Source organism: Corvus cornix, chromosome Z (assembly GCF_000738735.6).
Source record: "Corvus cornix cornix isolate S_Up_H32 chromosome Z, ASM73873v5, whole genome shotgun sequence".
Taxonomy (NCBI): domain Eukaryota; kingdom Metazoa; phylum Chordata; class Aves; order Passeriformes; family Corvidae; genus Corvus; species Corvus cornix.
In genome coordinates, this window is record NC_046357.1 from 67,477,977 (window position 1) to 67,503,452 (window position 25,476).

Genomic DNA, 25,476 nt, shown 5'->3' on the forward strand with positions numbered 1-25,476 from the left:
AAGAACTTGTTCAGAGTAATACTGACTTTTTAATTTTATCTCTGAGGAAATAGCTGTAAATTCAGTGTGAGAAGCTTGTGGGACTTTCCTGAAAGGAAGGTGCAAGGGAGAGGGTTGTTAGCCCTACTGGAGTTGGTTGTTCTGTTTGTAGGTTTTCTACTCATCAGCTTTCAGACTTTGCAAAGAATTATTTCACAAAGTTTTGTTCAAATCAGTTTAGGTATTTCCAAGAGTGAAACAAGGAGAAAAAGGGCTGTCAAAGAAAAAGAAAACCAGACAACTTTTGTCTGAGGAACAAAAAGAGGTCTTTGCTCTTGGAGCAAAGAGCTTCATTTATAATTGCTGTCAGCATGGTCACTATGCCAGAGGTGTGTTGTTCTCTGTTTTTTTTAAGATATGCCTACAATAAGCCCATTTAAGATGCTGGAATCTCTCTCTCAGGAGAGATTTCCTCAGACTTTATCAGTGAAGTCCCATAAAGATGCTATCTCACACCGGCCCTATCAGGTTCTGGTGTTTCTGGTGCTTGAGTTTGGGCACCAAAACTGAAAACAATTTTCTTGCATTTGGAGCCGTCGAATGTGTCTCTGCGTTACCTGTCCCACAATACAAGAGTGTGGAGAAATTTCCTGTCTTGATTCACGTGGGGTCAAGGGCAAAGTCGGCAGGAGAGAGCGAAGAAATGATTTGGAGGTGGGTCAAAGTAGTGGAGTAAGGATTCAGTGCAATACACAGGAGCCAGTGGGGGTGTCTGGCTGGGGGAAGCAGCACTGTCTGTGACAGGGGGTATGAGCAGGGAGGATGATGTTAGTGCTCTGTGGAATGAGGCAGCATGCGGGAAAGGGCAAGGAACTGGGAAGTGCTTCGGGAAGGCACACAATAACCCCTGGATTACACGACGGGTAGATCTAATTAAGGAGCATAGGATTGGCAGCCAGGGATGAGCAATGATGCCAGGGAGAAGACAGTGATAGTCCTGTGTGAATTGCGGGGGGGAGGTGAAACAATTCATGGTGACACTGCCACATACACACAAAAGAATGAATTAATGGTTTGCAGGTTCCGTCGATGCTTTCAATTTAAATGTGTGTCACTATTTTAACTTAACACTTCTGTTTTGTTTTTATTTATGTGCAGGGGTATCATTCTACAAAAAAAACCCCCTCTGGCTTGGATTGTGTTTTATCTGAATATGCAGGGCTGGAATCTGCAGTGATTCGGGAACTGACTGACAGCTGAATGATTTGGGAATTGATTGACAGCTGAATGGGGCACTCTTGCTGTGAGTGTGGGTGTGAGGGGCCAGGCAGCACTAGTCAGAGGGTGACAAGGAGCTGGGAGCTGTGATGGATACTTCCTTTTCATCCCCCTCTGCAGCCGCGGCTCCCTGAGCGTCCTTCCTTTCCCATGCAGGGGCTTTTATATTGTTTTTTTAATCTTCAGTCAAGCCTGTTAAAGTTGAATGCAGCCTAGCACCAGTGAAATGGTAATATGAGCCCATGAAGTGTGTGGCACTGGATAGCATCTCTTCAGGACAGCCAGAAACTCTAGAAGGGGAAGGAGAGAATGCAGGTGTATAAAGTTCCCCATTAGCAGCCATTATGCCCTGCTAATGGGTAGCTTATTCTTGTCCTGGTGGAAACATGCTGACTGCATTTTTTTTTTTTTTTTTTTTTTTTTTTTTTTTTTTTTTGTGTGGGTGGCATTTGCCAACGAGGATATCTGGAAAACTATTTTTAGAACAAAAATACTTGCAGTTTATCCTCCATTGCTCTAATGGGGAATGTCTATTAAACAAAAAATGAAGACATTTTTAAAAAGTCAATCTTCAATTTTATTTTTTATATGAAATTCCAGATGTTTATTATGAGACATTTCAATGAGAATTAAGTTTCCAGTAGAATGAAATCAGTTTTCTGAGAAGCACCATGGCAAAGATGTACAGAAAATGTATGTACATTTTTCAGGGTAATACATGTATTCCTTTGCCTTCTGTCTGTCAGCAGTGCAGAAGTAAGTGACTTGGTGGTGTCAGCCCAAATGAGAAACTGAACTTCATCAAACTGGAAATAAAACTTTTAAATATTAAAAATGATCAAATGTTTGGAAAAAGCTTTTTGGGATGTGAGTGGCTCTGTGTTGGGGCAGGACTCCTACAGGTTTGTGGTGGAAGAGGAAAGTTCCAAAGATCCTTGTGCTTTGAAAGGCTTGTGGAATGGAGAGAGCTACTATTTTTGTTTTTTGTCTTTCTTCCCTGAGTCTCTTAGTGGCTCTTTCTGTGCCAGAGCTAGGGAGAAAAAGTGTCTCTGTCCTTTCAAGAAATATATCCTCTCTTTGTCTTTTCCATTAGTTTTGCATCTGAGAAGATTCCACTGTTTCTCTTGTAACTTCTGCTCTTGTAATATCTCTTGACTGATAATAAGACAGTTCAATTAGCAGAATCAAATGATAAACAAAATCATGCTAACACCACTGCTTTTGAAGAAGGAAAACATAAATTATTACATTTTTTTTTTAAATTGAGCTTGATAGAGGATTCTAAGGGTGAACTGACTTGAAGATGAAGATTTAAGCCTCTGTGTTGCATTTGTTGTAGCCCTTACTCTTGAACATGGGGATTTGGAAATACAGGGTTAAAATTTAAATTGAGAGTTTACTTGGGAATATCCATCAAAAGTTGCTGACTTCATGACCAGAATATTGAAAAGACTTCAAGAAATGACGTGCAGACTAAAGGAGGGGAAATAGAAAATGGAGGGGATGACACAGGTAAAGCCAGAGAGTAGCAGAAATAACTATCCTAAGAAAAGCAGAAGCAACTTGAAAGCAAAGAGGTTAACAAGGCTGAGAGTGGGTGGTAAGCAGGGCACCAAATTTGGGCTTTGCTGAGGGAGAGAGAGCATGAGAAGGTGGTTTGGTTTTTGCTCAGTCTAGTGGAGCTCTGTACAAACAAGCTTCTGCAGGTATGCTCAGCTCTGACAGTACAGCTATTCATTCTGAATGAAAAAACATCAAAATAAAGGATTGGCAAGATGTACACTGACCTTTTCTCCTTCCCATTCTTCTTGCTCCTAAAACTTCCCAAACAACACAAAAAACCTGCTCACCATTCTACCAGCTAATAGTTTGGGCCAACTTCTTGTAACAAGAAAATAACTTCATTACTTCTTTGTTTAATAGCTGCAGTAATAGTAAAATCCCTGAGCAGTTTGACAGAGTGAGTGTCTAGTCTTTAACTGTCAACATTTTCTCTTTCTGAAAGCCTTTTAGAGTTCAACTCTTCACTGACACTCCCTTGTCAGCCTTGCACTTAAAGCAGTTAAGCAAAGCAAGTGACATATTTAAAGTCCCTGTGCTCTAAAACTGCTGTGCATAATGAGTTTAATATATGCTCCATGAAAATGCATGCAACACCTAATTTAAAAGAGGTGTTTAAAATGATGGCCATAGGAAAAGATAGAGATATTAGAATTGAGGCTTTGGTACCTCAAGTGCCTCCCTTCGGCACAAAGGCAGAAATCACAAATAGGAGGAATAGAACCAAACATACCAGGACTAGATGTCTGACACAAAATAGATTATACCTATGTATTTATTCCTCAACTGATATTTTGTATGTACGTTGACAAAACTAGCATGAGGAATATTGCCATAAAGAGCATAAGAAATACAGGAAGACAAATAAGGCAAAAGAACTGAAAAGGGGAGAAAACAGAAATCAAGAATGCCAAAATGACCAACAGCAAAAATGGACTTTAAAAATTGCAGCAAGATTATATGAGAAAGGTTTCAAGAAAGACTTCAATGACTGGAAAAAGATTTGCAGAAACTATGTCATGAAAATTACCTAGAAAACAGGGGATGCTTACTTTATTTAGGATGAATGTGCCAAAAATAAGTACAGCATCCTTTCTCTGCCAGGGCAATACTTCCACCAAGTGCTCTACCATGGGTTGCTCACTTCCCTCTCCTGACAAGAAGGTACACCAGGTCACACATCTGAGTGTGAAGAGCATCTTCAAAAAGTGGAAAAACAATAGTAACCTACATCTTCACCGTTCCCAATGGGTGGTTGTATGCTGTATTTTCAAATTTCTTTAGTATTGTCATAGTTCCTTTCTTAGGTGTAGAATTATTCAAAGTACATGAGAATGATGGAAATGCTCATTGGTATTCAATTCTTCAGAAAAGATCTTTTCTGGGAAAACTTGAAATGCATTATTGTTGGTATCTTAACTCATCTGTCATATGGTGAATGTAGATGCTAATGAACTGGATAATGTTAATATCAGGGGATAGATTAGTGAATAGATTTTAAAATAAAATTTATATGGCTAGAATTCCTCCACACAGAACTAGTTGCTGCCATTTTGTACATTACAGAGGAGAGATCAAATTTAAAGCACTAGTAAGTATTTAATTAAATTCCCAAAATTTAGTTGTCTTCCCATTACTTATTTGCTTGCTCTGCTTGCTCTGCTTGCCCTTTGTTGTCTTCAGTGGACTTTGATTCCTGCTTAGAGCATTCCTTTTAATGTGAGTGCAGATACAAATTGCATTGCTATACCATGTAAATATAAATATACTTGCTTATATCTTCTCCCCAAAAAGGACCCCACTGAACTGAATTAATTTCCCATAAGCCAAACATTTTTAAAGCCTCATTTCTTTAACTTTTTTTCTTCTATATTTCAGAGTCAAGTAAATCAGTTTACATCTATCTGTGACAGTGCCTCAAAGTGCACTCCAGCCAGTAGTTACAAGGGGAGATGGTTAACTGGCTGGAGCCCACGCTCCTAGGAATGTATCCCTCTCTTAAGGAGTTTGCTCCTAAGCATATAAATTTGCGACAGATACAATAATTGCAAAACCAGGAAAATATGGTGCATCTTCAGATATTTTTTCTAGAATAGCATTTTCTGACTGGAATGCAATGGATTGACCACTAGTGAAAGCTAAACTAGTCTACAGATAGCTTAATATACAGCACTTAGAATTCAGTGTCATCTGTTGTATGCAGGCAGGTCAGACACTGTGTCAAGTTCTTGGGAACAGTGATAGGGAGGTCTGTGCCTGTGTCCATAAATCCGGGGAATTTTCAGACAAAAACCTCTGAAAAGAGGTTGGCATGTCTGCTGCCAGTGAAATACAAGCAGAGAGGCAGGGATGGATTAGTACATTTTGGATGGTTCATTTTAATAGTGTATACTTAGGGCAGCCTGTGTTGTTTCATTTGTAATTGTTAAATTCTTAGTTCCTGAAAGTATTTATTTCTGTTCTATGATTGTGCTGGGGAATGCCTTGCATGTATAAAATAACACTAATGTAAATTCTTCTCTGGACATGCATTCTGGAAATTAAGGTTAAGCTGTTTTGTCTAGGTGAATATTTGTAAATGTTTATTAGCATTTTTAATTTAAAGATTTTCCTCTGCTTGAACATGTGGTATGCAAATTGAGGCCTGGGTGGCTGACTGCCTTGGGGTAAAGGGGTCCTTATTCTGTGTTGTTAAAAACCAAGATCTTTGATTTCAGAGCTTCATGCCTTGCTGCTTTTGTCAGGGGAAGATGATGAAAAACTGCAGTAGTGTCTAGTCTTTTCTGAGCTTGAGGTAAGGGGCAAGAATAGGCCAAAAAGAAAAGTGAGAAAATGCTGTTTGGATACACATGTTTCTGCTCTGTATCTGTTCACTCTCATGTGTGATTGTGTGCTGCCTTTGTGCATAATTTTAATCTCTCCTTAGTAACCTTTACCTAGGGCAAATACTGCAGTTTGGTCTCTGAGGAGGCTGCATTGCAGGGGGACTCTCTGATGGGGGAAGGCATCTCAAAAGGCAGATGTTATATTCAACTAAAGTTCTAAGGGTTTTTTTTTTTTGGGCAAAGGCTCATGAATTCTTCTGCATCTTCCTTATTTTTTGGGGGGGTTGTAGGAGGTAGAGTGTGTGGATTGGATTACTTTCAGGAGAAAAGCTTCATGATGTCTGTTCGAACTAAAAGGGACAACGCATTACACTCTATTCTAATAACAAGAGGCTTCACTACCCTATAGCACTTTTCCTTCAAGAAAGGGACTAGCATCCTACTGGGGCAGAGATTTTGTCTTTAAACTCGGTTAACGTCAGTAGGTAGTTCTGATTTGGCCTCCACTGCTCTGTACAACACAAGAGAGAAAATTAAAAAATACCCAACAAGAAAAACCTCATTGGAGCAAAAAAGCGGTGAGCTGTGTGAAAGATAAGAATTTCTGGTGTCTAAATATAGAGTAATATGAATATGTTAAAACACAGTACTCTGTGTACTGCTTTTAAAAGAATAATTTCTATTTGATTAAGAAAACTACAATTAAATCAGCTTTCTCCTGAATGGTCTGGCTGTCATTTTCTTTAGCCAGTATAAACCTGCCTTTCTGGTTTATGAAGCCACAGTGCTAACATGTAAAGCAAGATGTTATGACTCATTGAAACAATTCTTTGTTCTCTCTTGAAAGCATTGCTGTTGGTGTTTTCAAATGTACTTGGGTTTACCCCTAAGAATGCAAACCTTTCGCAAGTCTGAGCTTAATGCAAGGCAGATTATGTAACTTTTGCAATGCCATATGATGTGAATGTAATACTTTCAGCGTCTTTGACAGTTTTGGTTTCCAGCTTTGCTGAACTTTCCTGTAATTTTACCAGGGGAAATAAGATGGCTTCTCTTAGTTTGCAAAACTTTGTACAAATGCAGTAAAAATGTGTTTCAGGACTGAGAGGTAGTTACTAAGGGATTCATCAGCAAAACTGCTTTCTTGACTCGTCTTGAAGACGCAAATTACTTGCATGAAACCCTGAAATCATGTGGCTAAAAATGAGAACTTCAATTGAAAATGAGGCTGTGGTGGTTTCTCCAAGGGTCAGTGTTTTACCTGGACAGTGCTCTCCAGTGTTGGGAAAATACAAGGTTAAGGAAGGTGAGGTTAGAAGGGTGTGAGGATAGATAGGTCCTGGCTCACATCCTGGATGTTCCCTTGCAAAGCACTTCTTTGTGTTCATGCAGGCTTTGCTGAAAGATGTGAGAGGGATTGGCAAAGAGGGCTGTGGAGACTACAGCATGCTGAAGGTAACCGAAGCACTGAGCACCTTGTTGATGTAGAGGTGGAGAGCCCCCAGCCATTGTAAGCTGGATGGTTTTGCTCAGTCTTTCCTCACAGCCAGACCACCTGTTTCTGCAGGACCTGCAATTGCTGAAGTGTTAACTGAGCTGTGTCAAAAGAGAATAGATTAACAAGCATTTATGTTTTCTCTCTGCCTAGCAGTATAAGTAAAAAGAAGTTAAAAAGCCTTTTATCTCTGAAAGGAAAGAAAGGAGGCTTTAATTTCAACCAAAACAGGTCTGAAATGTACGTATTTCTTGGGGATGACACACCAGCTTTAGTGTCCATGGAAGGAAAGCTGTCCCAAAAACTCTTTGTGCAGTCCTCAGCTGAATGAAGCAGAAGACTTCCAGCCAAGAAGGGTAGTTGTATTCTAAACTGGTGCAGAGTCATGTAAGTTGAACTCCTGTAAGGCTTAAGCTTCTTTGATTACTCCCAGGATTGTGTACTATTATTGTAAGATGCCTGAATGGGAAATTGACAACTTCGTCTTGGTGGCTCAATCAGTATTTCTTAGTGCTGTTAATAAAATCAGCTGACACTGTGAATAACGATACTGGTCAGACAAAGAAGGAGTGGAAAGCTCATTGAAAGCAAACAGATTTGAACTTCACACAATCACAGAAGGTGAGCAAGGCTTGGGTGGGCACCACGCGATGTGTCCTGTGAGCCATGGTGCAGGCAACTCTTTTTATACCTTCTGCAAGGGTTTACTGACCTCACTGTGGTTAACTGTGTCAAAAGCCATTGACTCTGAGTGGCTGATGGTGGAGATCCTTTAGTCTAAAACGTTCTCTGAATGTTTAGTACCCAGCTGGAAGTGTTGCCATCATTTATCTGCAAAGGTTGTTTGGAGTCAGACTGCTTGTTTATTTTGAACTTTCCTCATGTCTGTTTCTGAAGATGCCTGTTCAGTCCTAGGTTCCCAAGACATTGCTGTACTGCTTAAATGATAATGGAAACAGCTACAATGGTGAAGGTATTTGCCTTACATGACATAGAAACATAGAACTTTCCAGTTGGAAGGGTCCCATCAGGATCATCAAGTCCAATATATGAATGATGAGATAACGATGTCCATTTTAGTGGGATGTCTCCTCTGCTTCTTTTGAATAACAACTAATCTAAAAATAAAACGAGCAAGGACAATTACATTTCAGTCTTAAATCCCCACTGTCTAGTAATCAGACCTGTATTTTAAGTATTTTTAAGGTGTGTTTTGTTTTGTTCCATCTTTTTGCTGCAGTGCTCCTGATGGTCACTCTATAGCTTGTCTTGCCTTGTTCTCACAACCTAAGTTCAGTTTCTTGTTGATGAAACTGATGATAAAATCACTGTATTGCTCTGCTTTATCCAACTTGATAAATTGAGATTTAGTGACTTTCTGCTTAGCTTAATCATGTTTCCCTCCAGACTGCCCTCTGTTTTGTGGCTGATCATTAAGGCTCACTGTACATGCTGAGGGAATATGTAATTGCAGTCGCTTGATGTAAACAACCACTGTGATGGATTTAGACAAAGAGAACCTTTCAAGTACAACTCCTGCTTTAAGCAAATATATAGTAAATCTGGTGAATAGCATGGATATGCGATTTCCAGCCTACCAGAGATGTTTACCTTGTCATGGCTTGCTTAGTGTGTGAGTGGCCACCTGAAATTGTTTTATTGTCCCTGCTCATGGGATTACTTATGAATCCTGACCAAATGCACCTGCTGAAAAAAAAATAGATCTTCACCATTGTGATGTGATTGATATTTCACCAGAAAAGATAAATTAAAGGATTTTTAAATCAGTATTATTTGCCATTTTGATTTTGAAATTATTTGCTCATAGACTAGAAAGTGAAACAGCACAAACAATATCCCACTAGAAAGTGAAATAGCACAAACAATATCCCACAGCTTCCACTTTCTGTTTCTTTTCTCTGTGGTGATTTTACTACAATCTAGTAGTTTACAAAATATGAAGCAGCTAAGCAAAACCTAATTGTGAGTTATGTCTGTATTTGCTTGTGGAATTTAGGACTGTAATGGTCAAAGGCTCTGACTGATTCTGAGGGGAGATCATTCTGTGTAATTATTCTCCATCTTCCTCATCTGTTTGTTGTTCACTGCCAGGCGAACCGACAAATACGAGGCATTCAGGTGGAAGTGAGCTTTTTATAGAGCATTCTCAACAGCACTGTTGTTTGCAATATTGTCCCCAGCATTGTTTGCAAATACTGTTGTAGATACTTAATGAAGTGCTATTCAAGAAAACAGCGGGATTATTTCAATTCAGGGTGTTGGACTGCTCCCCCTTCTACTATCAAAAATATTTTACAACAAGTAAAACCTAACCTTCTTTACAAAGATTAGTAACAGAGAAGTTAATGATGTATAATTTAGGTCTTAAGGGCAGTTTTGCCTCCTGATCTCCATTGTCAGAGTTTGAGTGACAGGTCTGTACTGGAAGGGTGAGTGTGATTTGAAAAATGCTATGTTCACCAGAACTGTGGAATTTTTGTTTGTTTTTTTTTGTTTTTCTTTTGGTATTGTGTAACTACTACCTTACCAGCTTCCTAATAGTATTTTACAGAATTATTGTTTAAATGTGTAAAATATTTTCATCTGTACTGCTGAATTGTTAAAGGCACTGGGAACTTCCTCAATTTTTTTTTAGACAAAGCTAATTGAATGCATGAATGCCACTGCGTATAGCTGACAAAGGCAGAGCATCTTTGTGAATAGGCTCTGTAAATTCTTTCCCACAGAAGTCAACGAAAGGGTCGGTTGTCCTGGGCTACGTATTTCGTCACTTAAACCTGGTGGAAATAGATTACTTTGGACTGCGCTACTGTGACCGAAGTCATCAAACGGTGAGTAAAAGACACAGCAGATTGGATTTGCCATGTATAAAATTTACCTTGTTGTGCTGTTTGCCTGTAAAGCATTAGATTGTCATATTTCCCCTAACTTTAACTGTTTCCTGGCTCAGGTTTCCAGTAATAATTTCTTTTGTTTGTTTGCAATAAATAGCTATTGGAATAGCTATTAATGTCTTAGGAACAGAATCAAACACTAAATGTTGTTGAAAACTAAATCAAGAAAGTAAAAAGAGTAAAAACGTATTCTATGCAAGTAGGATTGATATTTTTTTCCTCTCTAATACTGTGCCCTGCAGCCAGTGCCTGGTGCTCTGTGCCCTTCAGCCTCACTTGGCCCTGCAGTGCCTGGGAAGAAGTGTCCCTGAGTGCATCACAGTGCAAGCTTCACTTGCAATGCTCCTGAGCACCTGGTTCAGGGTGTGTTGGGCCATGCCATTTTCACTCTGCCTGAACCATCTCTGTGTCCCTGAGCCCATGCTCTCTAGAGCCTCTGAGACAGGGACTCACCCACACATCTGAGGCTTTTTCTACTGGGAGATTACCATCCTAAACAGACAAGAAGAAGGAAGCCAGGCTGAGATGTTTCAGCCAAAGCAGGCAGTCTCTTGCAGCGCTGGAGCAGCCCCTCCAAAGGCTTGTGCCGGATTGCTGCTGGCAGAGGTGAGGAGCAGGGAGTGCTCAGCAAGAGGAACCAGCGCTGTATTCACAGTGTGGTCTTCATATTACCTTAAAATTATGAAGGTAATATTGCCTGGCCTATGGCTAAGTTAAGTCAAGCCTTTACAGTTTTGAAGCTAGTGTTTTGTGATGATAGTACTGCACAAGACCCTGTTTCATCTAAATACAGTAATAACTTATTGAATTGGCTAAATATTTGCCAATTTCTTCTGTTAAACAGAAGTTGATCACGTAAAGACTGAATTCAGAACAGTGTTAAGCAGAAGGTTACTGATTGCTACTGAGAGCTACAGACTGCCCCACTTGCTGTATCTTAATTTCTGTGCTGTAGTCCAAACATTTATGAATTCAGTTCCTTGATAAGCTTCTAACCAAATTTCATTCCATGAAGATGAAAGCCAGATTCAGCTGTGAACCAAAGGTAGACTGCTAAAAACTGTAGTTTTAGTTTCCTGAGGAATTTGAGGTGTGAATGAAGAGCAGGTAGGTATTTTTTTGCTCTCCAAAGTGTTTTCCTTTTTCCTGTGGTTGCAAATAAAGTAAAAATGGCTGTTCCTGGGAATATTTCCAGAAGCATACACAGGGTGTATTTAGTGGTATATATGACAATATGCATATAAAAAGGATTGCATCTCTATTGTGAAAGGGACACATAAAAGCACATTTTAGTGCACATCCTTTTGTTCTACTTTTTCTCTCATGTGGTGCTCCAGTGTTGTAAATTTAATGTTAGCTTTAGGCTTTATCCTCTGGCTAGCCCAAGGTCAGGAAGCTACCGTGATTCTTGATTTTTCCCATGGATTAGGAAGGTGTTTATCCCACTTCTGTCATTCAGCTGCTCTTGCACCAACACTGGACTTGCCATGTGGATACGGGCCCTCAGCTGCACGCCAGCCTATGGAGTGCACCTGCCCTGCCATGTAGATGCTGCCACAGTGACTGGCCAAGTTTGTGCTGCTGCCTTTGCACCTGGGCCATTTTGTAACCAGCTGTTGTGAAAAAGCCTTTTCCTGTTGTTTGGCTGTGTCACGATAACGAAAAGTTGATGCTCTTTCATCTAAAAAGTTCATAAATGAGCCAAACAATGCTACTGTGTGTAGTTTTATGTGTTTTGTGATGTGTAGTTTTATGCTGCTAGCTTGCTATTTTTAGTGAAATCTTATAAGCTCATAAGAATGGACAATATAATGGAAAGTTTTCATGCACCAAACAATACCTTGTGCTTTAGCTGTAAACATATATTTAGTTGCATGCTGACTATGGCTAGAACTCTTGGGGCTGTTGTGGGAATTAGCCCTGTAATGGCTGGCAAGAAGCCTGGATTTAAATTTTGGATTGGATATTTTTTGGATTGACCACAGTAGATTTCCTAAGGGAAGAGGAAAAAGGTTACCTTGCTAATTAGTTTTAAAACCTGAGTTAGTCTCAGAGGAGAAAAGTATTTGGGGGTTGGGCTACCTATTAATACATTGCTTGTGGTAGGGAAAGTTTTATTTGTACTGTCAGGTTTTTTTGTCACACTATATATTTAACTGAATGATGAATAAAGCAGCATAGACAAAACTTACATATTTTAAAGAACACAAACCAGTCACAAAAGAAACATTTTTATTATTAAGGGTTTGAAAAGGCTTGTTTAGTTATTTTCCCCATTACTTTTGCAAGCCTGAGCACTTCCAGGTGGTCTTTTAAGTGCTGTGTTGGTGAGCTACCTCTTCTGTGGGTGGTATCATAATTATTTTAGTACTACCAGTAGGGCTCTAATGAGTGAACAAGGTTTCACTGTGCTATGTAGTGTATATGAATGTGTAGCATTAAAATGGTCTCTTCCTGAACAGCCAACAAACTAATTAGCCTGTGAGAAGAGCTGGATGCAGCAAACAGATTGACAGAACTGGGTGGCACTGGCAGGGCCACGAAGAGTAGGATGAAGCATAAACTGGATGACCCTGTCTCCAGGGTAGTTATTTGGTCATATTACACAAATTTCGCTTTACTGACATTCCAGGTATCCCCAAACTCTCCGCAGTAAAAGGACAGTATTCAATTGGAAGAATTATGCTCTGGAAGATTACAAGTTCCTGCCAGAATAGCTTTACCTATATTTATTTAGTGCTCTGAACAAGACAGGTCTCCAAAGGAACAATAAAATGTACCTTCTAATAATTAGTTAAAATACAACATTTAATAATGAATTTAAAATTCTGTGATATAAAACTACACCCCAGTGAACAGATGGGTTCAGCTAATGCTGTGGGTTGTCAGTAGTGTTTCCTAATATCTTAGTGCCTTTGTTGACAAACTACATGGTACTTCTTTTCATGCAGTATTTGAGTACCTTTAAAAGAACGACCAATTTTCTTGGAATGACACTGAATCTCTTACTGTGCTTCATCATGTAGCCTTCTCCTGAGCCTTTTGCATTGCTGCAGAGTGCTGGTACCCAAATTACTGTAAGCTGACACCAGATACTGTCCTCGTGATTCTCAATGTGAATCATCAGCTGGCTCTTGCTGGAGGGGAAATTTGTGTCTTCTGCCTCATCTGCCAGGACTTTGTGCCCCATCTGGTATTTTCTGATGAGACACGATCACCAGAATATGTGCAGCAGAAGCTGGGGGTAGGTTAGGAAACTGTCCAGCCTCACAGAATCACAGAGTTGTTAGGATTGGAAGGGACCTCTGGAGATCACCCAGAGCAACCCCCTGCCAAGGCAGAGTCACCTGGAGCAGGTGGCACAGGAACACATCCAGGTGGATTTGGACTGTTGCCAGAGATGGACACTCCACACTCTCCCTGGGCATCTGTTCCCATGTTCTGCCACCCTCAATGTAAAGAAGTTCTTCCTCACTGAGGTGGAACTTGTGTTTTAGTTTTGGCCATAGCTCCTTGTCCTGTCACTGGCACCACTAAAAAGAGTCTGGCATCATCCTCTTGGCACCTACCTTGGAGATATTTATGGGAATTACTGAGATCCCCTCTCAGTTTTCTCTTCTCCAGCCTAAATAGGCCCAGCTCTCACTTCTCCTCCTAAAAGAGAGGCTCCAGACCCCTCATCATCTCTGTGACCTTTCGCTGGACCCTCTCCAGTAGCTCCTTGTCTGTCTTGCATGAAGGAGCCCAGAACTGGACAAAGTTTTCCAGATGTGGCCTCCCTGGGGATGAGCAGAGGAGCAAGATCACCTCCCTCGACCTGCTGGCTACACTCTTCCGACTACAGTCTCTCATTTCTTTAGTATTTGGGCAAAACAGTGGCCCAGGGATATATTTCTCCAGGGGCTGGGTAAACTGGTGCTGGGAGGGCTGTCCTGCCACTCTCACTGCTGGTTCCTGCTGTGCTCCAGCTTCCAGGGGTTTTCCACGTGGTCCCTTTGCTACTGCCTTATGGCTTTGCCAGAGGTCTGTAGGACAGCCAAGCTAGTTACTGTTCTGGAAGAGGTCAGTATTTTCTTGAGGTACTCAAAAGGCAGAATGGAGATAGCAATTTTAATACATGATATGTCAGGAGAAGCTGAGCAGAATTTGATGAGGGAAAGGGTACTTCTGAAACCTAAAGGGTGTTCCCTTGTCAAATGCCAAAAGAATGGTGCTATATACCAAAAATTTTACAGCATGCTGTGATGTAAATATTCTTCTTTTCGCACCTGATAATGCTTATTTGAGCTATCATAATAAGTGTGTACCACATACTGATACCCTCTTAGGGCTCTAAGAGGAGAAACAAAAATACAGAAGGACATACCATGCTATTCATTCATACTGCACCATGCCCCCACCCTGTAGGTGTGTTTTCTCCTCTGCCACGAGGAAGCTCTGTTTGAGCACACAAACCTGAGAACACAGCAGGTAGGAGGTAACCCATGGCAAAACAGGGAATAAATCTCATACAATGTAGAGCATATTTTGTCCTCAAGATCTTAGAAAAACAGTCGAATTGTACTTAGCTTGTGTTTTGTTGAATGGATTTTTGTTCTTTTTATGGATTTTTACACTCATCCCCAAGCACGGTAAATTATCTAGGAAGAAAGAGAACTGTTGTGCGTGTTAAATTAGATGACATAACCGGTGGAAAGAATATGGAGAATGATAAAGTTGAGTAGAAACAAGAAATTTTAAAGGAATATTAACGGATAAAAAACAACAGACACAAAGGTGATGGTCAGGTGAGTTACAGGTAGTAAGAATAAACTTTTAGAGTGCAGCAAGATCAGTACACTGATGATATGATGCTAAATATAATCTATATAATTTCAGATTCTAATAATGAAGACAGAAGCATTAAATACATACTTTTATGTAGGAATTACTTGAAAATTTTTACATTTCTTGTATAATAGCGATGTCCTGAACTCAGCAGATTGATGTTCTTTGCTCTGAACATTTGCAGGAAAAAACTGACACAACAATTCCAATTCTTAGTGTTGTCTTAGGTTGTGGGAAAACCTCGATAACTGGAGACTATAATTGAAAAATGATACATTTTCTTTTCAAAATTGTATTTCTTTTGTAAATGTGAACAAAAACTGACACATGTGGCACGATAGCTACAGGTTTGTAAGAATCTAATTAAGACAGTCCAGCATTTATTTTGAAGTTGATAGATCTTTCTGCACCAGAGACTTCATTGATTAATACCACAGCAAACATTTCAACCAAGTTAATATTTGTTTCAAGTAGGTTTATGGAATTTGACCCAAGTTTAACCCTATGCAGATACAAAAAATTAAGATTCCAGATTTGTGGTAAAGTGCTTGCAGGCACTTAAAAGGGCTAAATATGAAATACTGCATAGAGCTTGGATGGATGCTGCTTACAAATCTGGCTTGTATGGGAGCCAGATTTGTCGAAGTACAAAGGACAAAAGAGCCCATTTATTCTTTATAATGTAAAACATCTTTTTTTTTTTTTAAACGTCATTTCTACCTAAAATTTAAAAGGCAGTTATTTTCTTTAATGACATTGTAACTTTTAAATCAGTCATAGTAATAAATAAAAAATTATTAAAGTCACACTAAATGTATTTGTAAAGAACAAATAGTAAACTAGTCACTTTAGTAATTGGATAGTTTCATTGGTTAGGACTATTCAAAAATGATTAATTTTTTTCCCATTTCTTCTGTAAATGTTAAATACTTCTTTTAGATTCACAACATTAATCCCTTGCAGGTAGGTGGGTAGGTGCTGGGTCCTCCACTTCTCGGCAGCAGGGGTGAGCTGCTTGTAAGCCTGTGCAGGGGAGATACAGGTGGGGAAGCACTGGGGAGTGTCACAGTGGCTGCCAGGAGATGAAAAGGGCGAAAGCGGTGTGTCGGAGCTGCCTTGGCATTTCCGACTGTGGGGTTTGTTGTCAGCAACTGCTGTGCAGGTGCACTGGATTAATGAGACACTCGTTTTTTTGTTCCACTTCTCCCAGCACTGCAGCCTATCAGCCTGGAAGTGTAACTATGCGTGACACTTTATCCATCTATACAAGCATTTAACAAGTATCTACTACGCATTACTAAGTATGTGTGCGTAGGTGTGCCCACAGGGCTGTGGTGTTGGGGTTCTTGGATCTGTAAATGTTCTCATCTTCATTGTTTAACTTTGGCTTGAAAAATGCCTTTTCATTATCCATGAAATTCCATTCATCTTTGGCTTGCAAATAAAATGTTAGAAATCTCCTGCTCCTCCCCCCACCTCTTGCATTCTTCAGGAAAATTTTGGCAGCCTTTGAAATAATAAATAGCTTCATGGTGATTTTAAGTGTGGGTTTGTGTCATGGCCACAATGCTAAATACTCACTGGAGAAATGAAAAGGCAGATGAGATTCTTGTCTCTTCTCCACCACGCTGAAGTGTTTGATCTCACCTGTGCTGAGCTCAAGACCTGTGGCACCCACAGAAAAGCATATTTTCTCATGCTAGCTGATATTTATTTTTACTAGCATAAGTAGCAGCACACTCTCTTCCAGAGATGAGAGTGCAGTTCCTCCTCTCAGCTCAGTATGAGGGAAGAAGAAAAGTTTAAGTGATATGAATAACCAATTTTTCTGTGTTCATTTTCCAAGTTAAGTAACTGATCTCCATAATTATCTGTCTTGCAGTACTGGCTGGATCCTGCCAAGACCCTTGCTGAACATAAAGAATTGATAAACAGTATGTATTTAATTTGAACTTCAAAGACATATCTGAAGATGAAGTAACAATGTTCCATCTATACAGTCTGCACAGTATTTCTATTCTAGTCACAGCAGATTGATAGTTCTTAACAAGTTTGTTATTGTAGTTCCTAATGGTATCAAAATTTTACACATAGATTGCACATGGTATCATTTGGTACTATTCTGTGTGGTTATTGTCCAGAGATTTCTGTGTGCTTGAATTTTGTTTTAGGCTAATAAGTGGTGCTATTCTTAATTCATATAATTAATTCTATAAGAGCTGTGATGCCTCTGTCACGCTTAGCATACCACAACCAACTAGGATTCCCTTCTGCTTCTTAAAGTAAAAGCAGTGCCTCCTAATGATAATAGATTTTCTTCTATTACTGTCAGTTTTCAGATATTGCAGATGCTAGATCTGTTATATTTATTACAATTAAAGAATGGGATTTGGACATGTTTAAAAAAAAGATGTAGAAGCGGAGCATGCATGAAATAAATATAGCTGTAAGAATTTTGGTACTGAGTTATCTGAATAACAGAAGAGTAATATGTTTAAAAGGTGTATTAGAGGACCTTTTCCAAGTATTTCTAAATTTAACATAATTAAAGATGCTCCGTAAGATACTTGGAAGTGTGGAAGGAATTACTATTCAGTATTATTAGTTATGACAGACAATCACATTTCAGGCACAATTACATTTTTCAGATAGCTTCAGTGGAAAAAATATTTAAACATCAAAATCAAGCAGCAAAAAAAAACTATCTTGGGGAAGTAACAATTTAGCAATGAAAGCTAAAGTGAAATTTTCAAAATAAGAAAAAATTCCAAGTAGACAAGATGTGAATAATTAAAAGATTAAAAAAAATTATAAAAATCCTTTTTTTTCCTGCTTATGTGTAATGAGTGTAGATGTATGGACTTCCGGTGTGGATGTTACATTTTTTTCAGAAAATTGCAAGTTTCATAAAATGTTAATATAGACTTCTTAGTAGCTGTCCTGTAGTCAGCTAGTAACAATTCATACCAATTAGCAGTTCATGATTACTCACTTCTACACTAAATTTTTTTTCCCACAGCTGGCCCACCATACACTCTGTATTTTGGCATAAAATTTTATGCAGAGGATCCATGTAAACTTAAGGAAGAAATAACAAGGTACAGTATTTCATAAAAGTGTAGTTTGTTGATCTCAGGCTAGCAATATATTTCATCCAGGTGCATATTGTTATGGTGTGTCTGGATTGGGTTTGTTTTTGCTTGAGCATTGGTGTGTAGGAAGAAAATCGTGATTAACTTCACAGTGGTTAGTAGTGACAACTGTTTGGAAGCCCAAGAAGAAAAGATGTTCTCTGATGCATCAAAAATCAAAGGGCCTTGATGTGCATTTTTGGGGGTGGGTTTTTATTTTCTTATTTTCACTAATGCATTGTTACAGCTGAATTTATATTGTGCTATAACCAAGTTTATAGTTTACTTGGATATCAGATATAAATACAGGGAATTTTCTTCTTTACTGGCCATAGTTTAAATTCCAGAACTGCTTTTCTAGGGGATTCTTTTGGTCTTGCTAAAAATATGTGAAGGAAATTGAAGAGTTGCATGCCTCTGATTCTTTTACCTAAGCTTGTCCTCTGCAAGGTATGAGGATGCACACAGTACCACATGCTTGCACACAGACACACACATGGTTATCTGAACTCTCTCACAGTTTCGGGGTTTTCTGTTTGTTTTATTTATTAAATGTCTTGGACAATTAGTTTTAGGTTCAAAAGGAAATTTGAGAATTTGGGTAGGTAGGCAGACAAAATTAGTGTGCTGGCTTGCATTAACAGATGCCAAAATACTTCTTTTGATGTCCTAAGAATGTGACACATGAGGATTCGTTAGAATGCATGCAAGCTTTTCATTTTCCTTAATCAAAGATTGCAGCACAGCCAGAATATTTTTCTTGTTCCAGAGTGAGAAAATTCTTTTGTTTCCATACTGGCACAACAGGAATGAAAGTCTCCAACACAACAAGACCCAGGCTAGCCTGGTAAAAATAATAAATGCTGTGAATTGGCAGGTGAAAGAGCATAAGCTGGCAGCAATGGAATGCCCCTGTACTATGCAAATTTGGTGCAGTTTTCCTGTACTTTCCCAGAAAAGCTTTAAATCCTGCTCACAGGGAAAGACAGGTGTCCCTGGGAAAGGGAACTTTGGCCACAGAACCTGTTGTGACTGCCTCCCAGGAGGCAGGGGGCTAAATTTTCACAAGATTTCCCCTTGCCCTGTGATAAGGCCAGTCAGTGATCTGCACTGCTGATCAGGTGTGTGAATCCAGTCAAGAAATGTTGCAGTGTAATTAGGAAGCCTCTGTTCGTGACTTCACAGTGCTTGGTCATGTAGAACTGTCACCTTAGATGGTACAGAGGGAGGGCCAAGGGATATGATAGTATTGTGAGTCTGCTCTGAAACATATTGAATAGTCAAATACCTTCAACATCTATGAACACTTATTCTCAAAGGCTCTTAAATCTTGGAGGGAAGGTTGTGGGTTTTTTTTTGTTGTTGTTCAGGAAAATAACAGTAATAATAGTAATAGTAATAACAATAATAATATTATTATTAATAATAATAATGATTCTCCTTAGAATCATTTGGGTTGGAAGGGACCCTTAAAGGTCCTTCCACTTAGGAGGCATTAAAGGCCCTCTTTTTATTTATTATAATAATAATAAAAATAATAATAATTTTCTGCCTAAGTGTGTAATTCCAGTGATGTGTTAACTGCCTTGTGCTAACCGATGGGTTTCTTTGGAGTATGTATTTATTACTTTAATGGACATGAGAGCTAACTCTGTTGTTATTAGATTCTGACGATCTGTGCCATTACATGATTACTCTTTGCAAATAATGAAAACCTGTCAAATTTGTAATTGCTTTGCAGCAGAATCTGTCTGGCTTGTAGGCAAAAGCTAACACTGTGGTGTTTGCTGGATGTGTTTGCCAGAGAAAACTCGCAATTAGGCACTCTAATATATGCATGACAAACATGACGGCACACAAGATGAGAGTGCTTTAGCTATAGGTATGGACAAAAGGCCTGGTTTTGCAAGGAGTTCAGCGGCTTCAGTGGGAATTGAGATTGTTCACCTTACAGGAGTCACTTTAGCAATAAACAGTGCAGGATGCAGGTGTATTTTGAAGTTTCCTCTGCTACTTTATTTTGAGACTACAGAACTACAGCTACCTGCTCCATGGATAATATATTTATAGCATCCTCTCCTTCTAAGCTCTGCTTTGTAGAGGTGGAGAATGCTAACAGAAGTATGGGTGTGCATCAGAAATGCATTTCATGTCAGAAAGATGATGTTGTGTATTCCACAGAAGATGTAAAATCATCTTTGTCACTATCATAATTCATACAGGGAAGATTTGTCTAGGTATGACTGCAGGCATAAACTGGAAGCAGGACTCAGGTACTGCTTAGAGTGAAGGAACACTGAGTGTCTGTGCTTCGTGTTGCCCAATGATATTCCCAGAAAATTCTTGGGCAAATGCCCTGTTGCTTTAAGGTAGAGAACATTAACTCTTTTTTAGACGATGGACATTTCTACTACAATATCTGTCACAGCACAAATTCTGGGGAATCATTAATCAGAAAAAACATGGATATCTTTATTCAGAGGCTCACGTGATAAAGTCTAGAAAATCTGGTTGGACCTTAAGTTTTCCAAGTCAGCTATCATGTAACCTGAAGTTTGTAAACTTCCCTGAAATCAGTGTAGGTGCACTTTGAGCTTACAGATCATTCCAAGGTGCTTTCATAAATAACTTGTACTAACACAGAATAAATTATTTGCAGTGTAGCTGAATGGGTCTATGTAGATAAAATTGAACTAGTGAATAATGAAAAAGCTATGTGTTTGTATGGAAGACCTTTTTTTTTTCTGTAAAAGTTACCTTCTCTGTATTTTTCCCTTTTGTAGGAAATCAGTGCAAGAAATTCACTTAGGATTATGTGAAACACTGCATAAATCTGTTGTAATAAAACCAGACAAAATCCAAACAGTGTTTAAAAGATTTCTTATAAATCATTATGGGAAGTTGCAAAACTGCAGGTCCTTTATATAATGGCTTGTTATCTTGTCTTTTCCATCTGCTTTGGGCATATTGATTCATTCTAAGTGGTCTCAGCTTTACCAAGTGTTGAAGCAGGTTATGACTTTGAAAATTACATTTTCATCCCTGCTATTGCTATTCCAAGCAGGAGAGCACCCTGTGGTATGACAGATACAGTTAATTGCTGATGGCACACCCCTCCATCTTCTTCATGGACTTCATCAAAGCTACCTGCTGCATTGTAGTCGATCCTCTGGTATGTGCAGAGGAAATATTTGCGTAAAGAAGCATCCAATACCCAGTTCTCTTTTGCTCTGATCCAGTGATGAGGTTAAACTTTTGCCCATTGATAGGTTTCTTTTTCCATTTTCTGATTCCCTTCCCCACTTCCTGACTGCTCTATGAAAGTCAAAAGAGCGAAATGACATTTTAGGGAGATAATGGATTGTATCTGCACAATATAAGCAGATTGGAAAAGCAGGGAGTGATCCTTTACCTAGGTTCTTTCACTGGATTAATCTTAGTTGTTATTTCAGGGTCAATAGGGGAAGTAATTTAGAGAGGAATACAGGCTCTTACTGTCACACAGTTATGGTACAATAAACTGCATGATTTTGAAGTATTAATTGGACTTGAAATAACAACTTTATTTTCTCTCTGTGTTTTAGGTATCAGTTTTTCTTGCAGGTAAAGCAAGATGTTCTACAGGGCCGTTTGCCTTGTCCAATCAACACTGCAGCACAGCTGGGAGCATACATAATTCAGTGTAAGTTCTCCTGGCCCACTGAGAGCTTATTTCTTTCCATCTTGCATTGTGATTATTAAGTGGTGACTGAAGGCATCATTAACACTTTATGCATTCATTTCAAAACAGAACAAAAGTAGTGTCACTGTTTCACTTCAAGAGCTGTAAATAAATGACCATTTTGAACAAATAGTGCAGGAGCAATATGAAGTTAATGTAAAGAGGAAACTTCAAATTTAGTCTGAAGACTCTGCTAAACATTCTTTACCTTGCTGGAGAATATTTTATCATGTACTCAAGACTTTATGGCTTGGATTACAGGTAGAGTATGACAAAACCTTCATCAGGAGATCTACAGATTTCAAAAGGTATTGGCAGCCTCCAATCACAGTCTGCCAAATTAAAGATTATTTCAAAAATAACATTATGTCAATATGACTGCATGTTTGCTTGGAGGGAGGATATGATCTGACCTGAAGTGAAGAATTTTCACTTTTTTTAGCATTTATCTACATTCACCCATCAGTACAGATCTTTTCAGAAGTGGATGCCATATCCTGCATACGTAATAGAACTAGCAATCAATTAGAAAGGAGCTGCTGTCTACTGGAGCTGTTATTCTTTTTCCATTACAGATCAAGATCTATATTCAAACACAATTGGTAACCAAAAATTGTGTGAAGAGCCATGCTGGGACCTCTATCTGTAATTTCTTCTGTGTTAAATTTAGGTTGTCTAAAGTGATATGTATCAAGGAAAGATTATTTGTATTATTGGTGTTACAAGTGTGACTCAACAACACTTAATATAACATTAAAAATAGTCCTCCTTTTATATCCATTTTAGAATGACAAGGCAGAATAACTTGTGTGTGAAATGGGAATGGGCATAATACAGGATTTCATGGGGGATCATATGTGTATCTGAAAAGCTAAAATTTCAGGCAGTATTTATTTGTGTACAATTATTTTTGACTTAATTTTGCCATCTAAGAAATATGACGTCATCCTCTGAAAAATTTTTTGCAATGCACATTTCACTTTGCTGGCACACATGCCTTCCCTGAAAAAAATACTGCAAGGGTGAAGCAGGAAAATATGCAATGATGGTAGCATTTTCATTTTATTATGAGAAATGAGTAAAAAGAGTAAATTCACGCCCTTTAGTAATTTTGTAAGGTGGTGAGAGTGTTGTTTTGGTGTAGTGTCCTGTTCCTGTAATTCTAATCTCAAACACTCTCTTGGAAAACAATGAGGAAGTTTATGGGATAGAGAAGAGTTAAAGCACAGCCAGGGTTACATACAGTGGGTTAAAGTTAGTCCAGGCACGAGCAAGCATGCATTCCCATTGGCTCTATAAAAAGCTTTATCCTTGTGTTTATGGCTTGCAGTTGTTCAAAGTATGTAAAGACACCTGAGAAATGCCTGTGTCAGACACTGAACACATAATTTTTATGGAGGTTTTCCAGTGAAACTTCTCAACGTCCCTACTGAGCAGATCATTGTCTTTTTCTAGCAATGTTGTTTCAACATTTTGGAAAGAAACATCAGTAATTAGAAGAGTCTTTTCCTTCTTGGCTCTCGAAGCCTTCTTTTTGCTATGTTTTTGGCTTAGTGGGCATTGGATAGAAAGCTCCTGTGAAGTCTTTCTCAGAGAAACCCAGCCTACAGATATTACCCAGGGTTATAAAAAAAATTGAAATATGAACTTTTGCAGCATTTCTCAGATAGATGCAATTACAGTTAAGATCAGTAGATCTGAGTTCTGGCCAAGATGCATATTTGTTTTCTAATTATGTTACAACGTATTAACAGACATGACTAATGTATACAAATTCAGGGTTGCTTCAAAGAAAATTACATTGGCTCTTCATCATGTCCTTTTCTTTAGGAAAAAGTCTTTTGAAAGTTATTTTTACTTGAAAACTGAATTTGATGTTCAGGGAATACACTGATATTTTATTGAAAAAGGAAAGCTTGTGATTCTTCATGAGAAACCCCATTAGTAGACCTTCCTTTTAGGAGTCTCAAGATACTTACCTGCATTTGTATTTGCAGAAGTTTATGTTAAAGTCCCAGCAATAATATGGATCAGTTCTACTGGTAGTATTGCAGTTTATCATGAGAGCACAGATATTACAAAACTAGACTTTTCTTCTACACTTGTTTGCCTATGTTGCCAAATAATTGATGTAATTGAATTTAAACTTTGCTGGCTCGGTCAAAATTTTATCTGGCCTGTAGAAGGATTAGGTTTCCTGTCAAGGCTTCTAGCTCTTTCTAGCTATAACCCCCTATATATCTTTTAAAATATGTGAAGACAATTTTTTCTTGGTTTTATGTGTGCTGATGTGAATAGTTCTGTATTCTCTTCCTTTTTTCCTTTTTTTTCTTATCTGACTGACAATTAAATTGGCCGTCAGCTGGAAAGGGGTGGCTGGGCACCAGTAGGTGGATTATATAACATGTTTTTTGGTTGAGAAAAGGCACAAGTGACCTTTTTCTTCTCCTTGCATCCTCTAGCTGAGCTGGGGGACTATGACCCATACAAGCACACCGCAGGCTATGTCTCCGAGTACCGCTTCGTTCCTGACCAGAAGGAAGAGCTGGAGGATGCCATAGAGCGGATACACAAGACTCTGATGTAAGAATTCAGTACTCTTGGGAACTTGGCAGGTAATACCAGGCTCAGGGATGCTTGGTAGGCAGGGAGGAACAGCTTGTGGTGCAGAGTGGAGGTTTCTAGACTTGAGGAAAGGACTCAGGGAATCCAGTTATACCTCTCAGAAGCAGAAAATATTTTACATAATTGAAGCTGTTCTTTTAGGAACTAAGTAGGACAATAACTGGAAATGTGAGGTTTGTCAGAGCTAGATATGGGTGTTTCAGAACCAGTAGTTTTAATAAAACATATGCCAGAAATTCAACCATACGTAGAGCCAAAATAAACATTTACTTGCTTATCTCCAAGTTCATGTTCCTGGTAAGTGTAAAGAAGCTTGTTCTAACAAATCCAAGTTAAGTACAATTGTGATATAACCATTTGAGAAGATGAGAGCAGTAAGGAACCTTTCATGAGTGTCTTCATCATATCCTTTGTCAAAGTAATGCAAAGACAATCAGTTACCCATCTTGTAGCAGATCTAAATTTCTTGATTCTCTTGCTGTAATGAAGCCACAGTCTGGATAAAGGTTAAGTAATTTTTGCCTGTAGCATTGTGTGTTAATGTTATATGTGTCTTGTTTAATGAGAATAGGTATTAACTCAGGATCACAGCTGTTCTCTCTGAAAAGTTCTCCAGTAATTGGAGTCTGTGCCAGCTGCCACATTGACCTGAGCTTTTGCTTCCAGAGAAGAAAGCCTGTTGTCAATAATTATTTCTGTGTGGTTGCATGACAGCCTTATACTAATTGATACATTTCAGAGAACTTGCTACAGGTAGTTCTATGAAATAAAAAAGTATTGTTTTTTTCATTCCAGAGAGAGGAAACTGAGTCACAGATAGTTAGTTTGGTTCAACATCACAGAATTGGTTTGTGAGAAATGAGAGTTGCGATGAATTGCTGTGAACTAAGCAGCCTTCATTTCTCTCTCTCAAGTTTCTGTAGTCATTAGTGTAGTAAATCAGATTAGTTCCCATTTGCCTCAAAAGGTTTGCAGCCTTGACAATGAAATTCAGAAGCCAGTGGTTGTGAAGGGGAGTGATCACTGTCATAACACTTATTGATCCAGAGCTCTAGTACTGTTTTGCTGCTTGGCTGCAGTTGGGTGTCAGGGATTTAGCAACATCAGAACAGAGAGGAAA

General features: G+C 38.8%; 1 protein-coding gene across 1 annotated transcript in view; it reads left to right on the plus strand.

Annotated features, from left to right (window-relative positions):
• Nucleotides 1-25,476, plus strand: part of EPB41L4A (erythrocyte membrane protein band 4.1 like 4A) — a 118,903-nt gene that overhangs the window by 37,227 nt on the left and 56,200 nt on the right. The window contains exons 3-7 of the mRNA XM_039567816.1: nt 9,885-9,989; nt 16,762-16,813; nt 17,899-17,977; nt 21,595-21,692; nt 24,194-24,314. Coding sequence (XP_039423750.1) covers nt 9,885-9,989; nt 16,762-16,813; nt 17,899-17,977; nt 21,595-21,692; nt 24,194-24,314 — 455 coding nt within the window. The remainder of the gene's footprint in view (nt 1-9,884; nt 9,990-16,761; nt 16,814-17,898; nt 17,978-21,594; nt 21,693-24,193; nt 24,315-25,476) is intronic.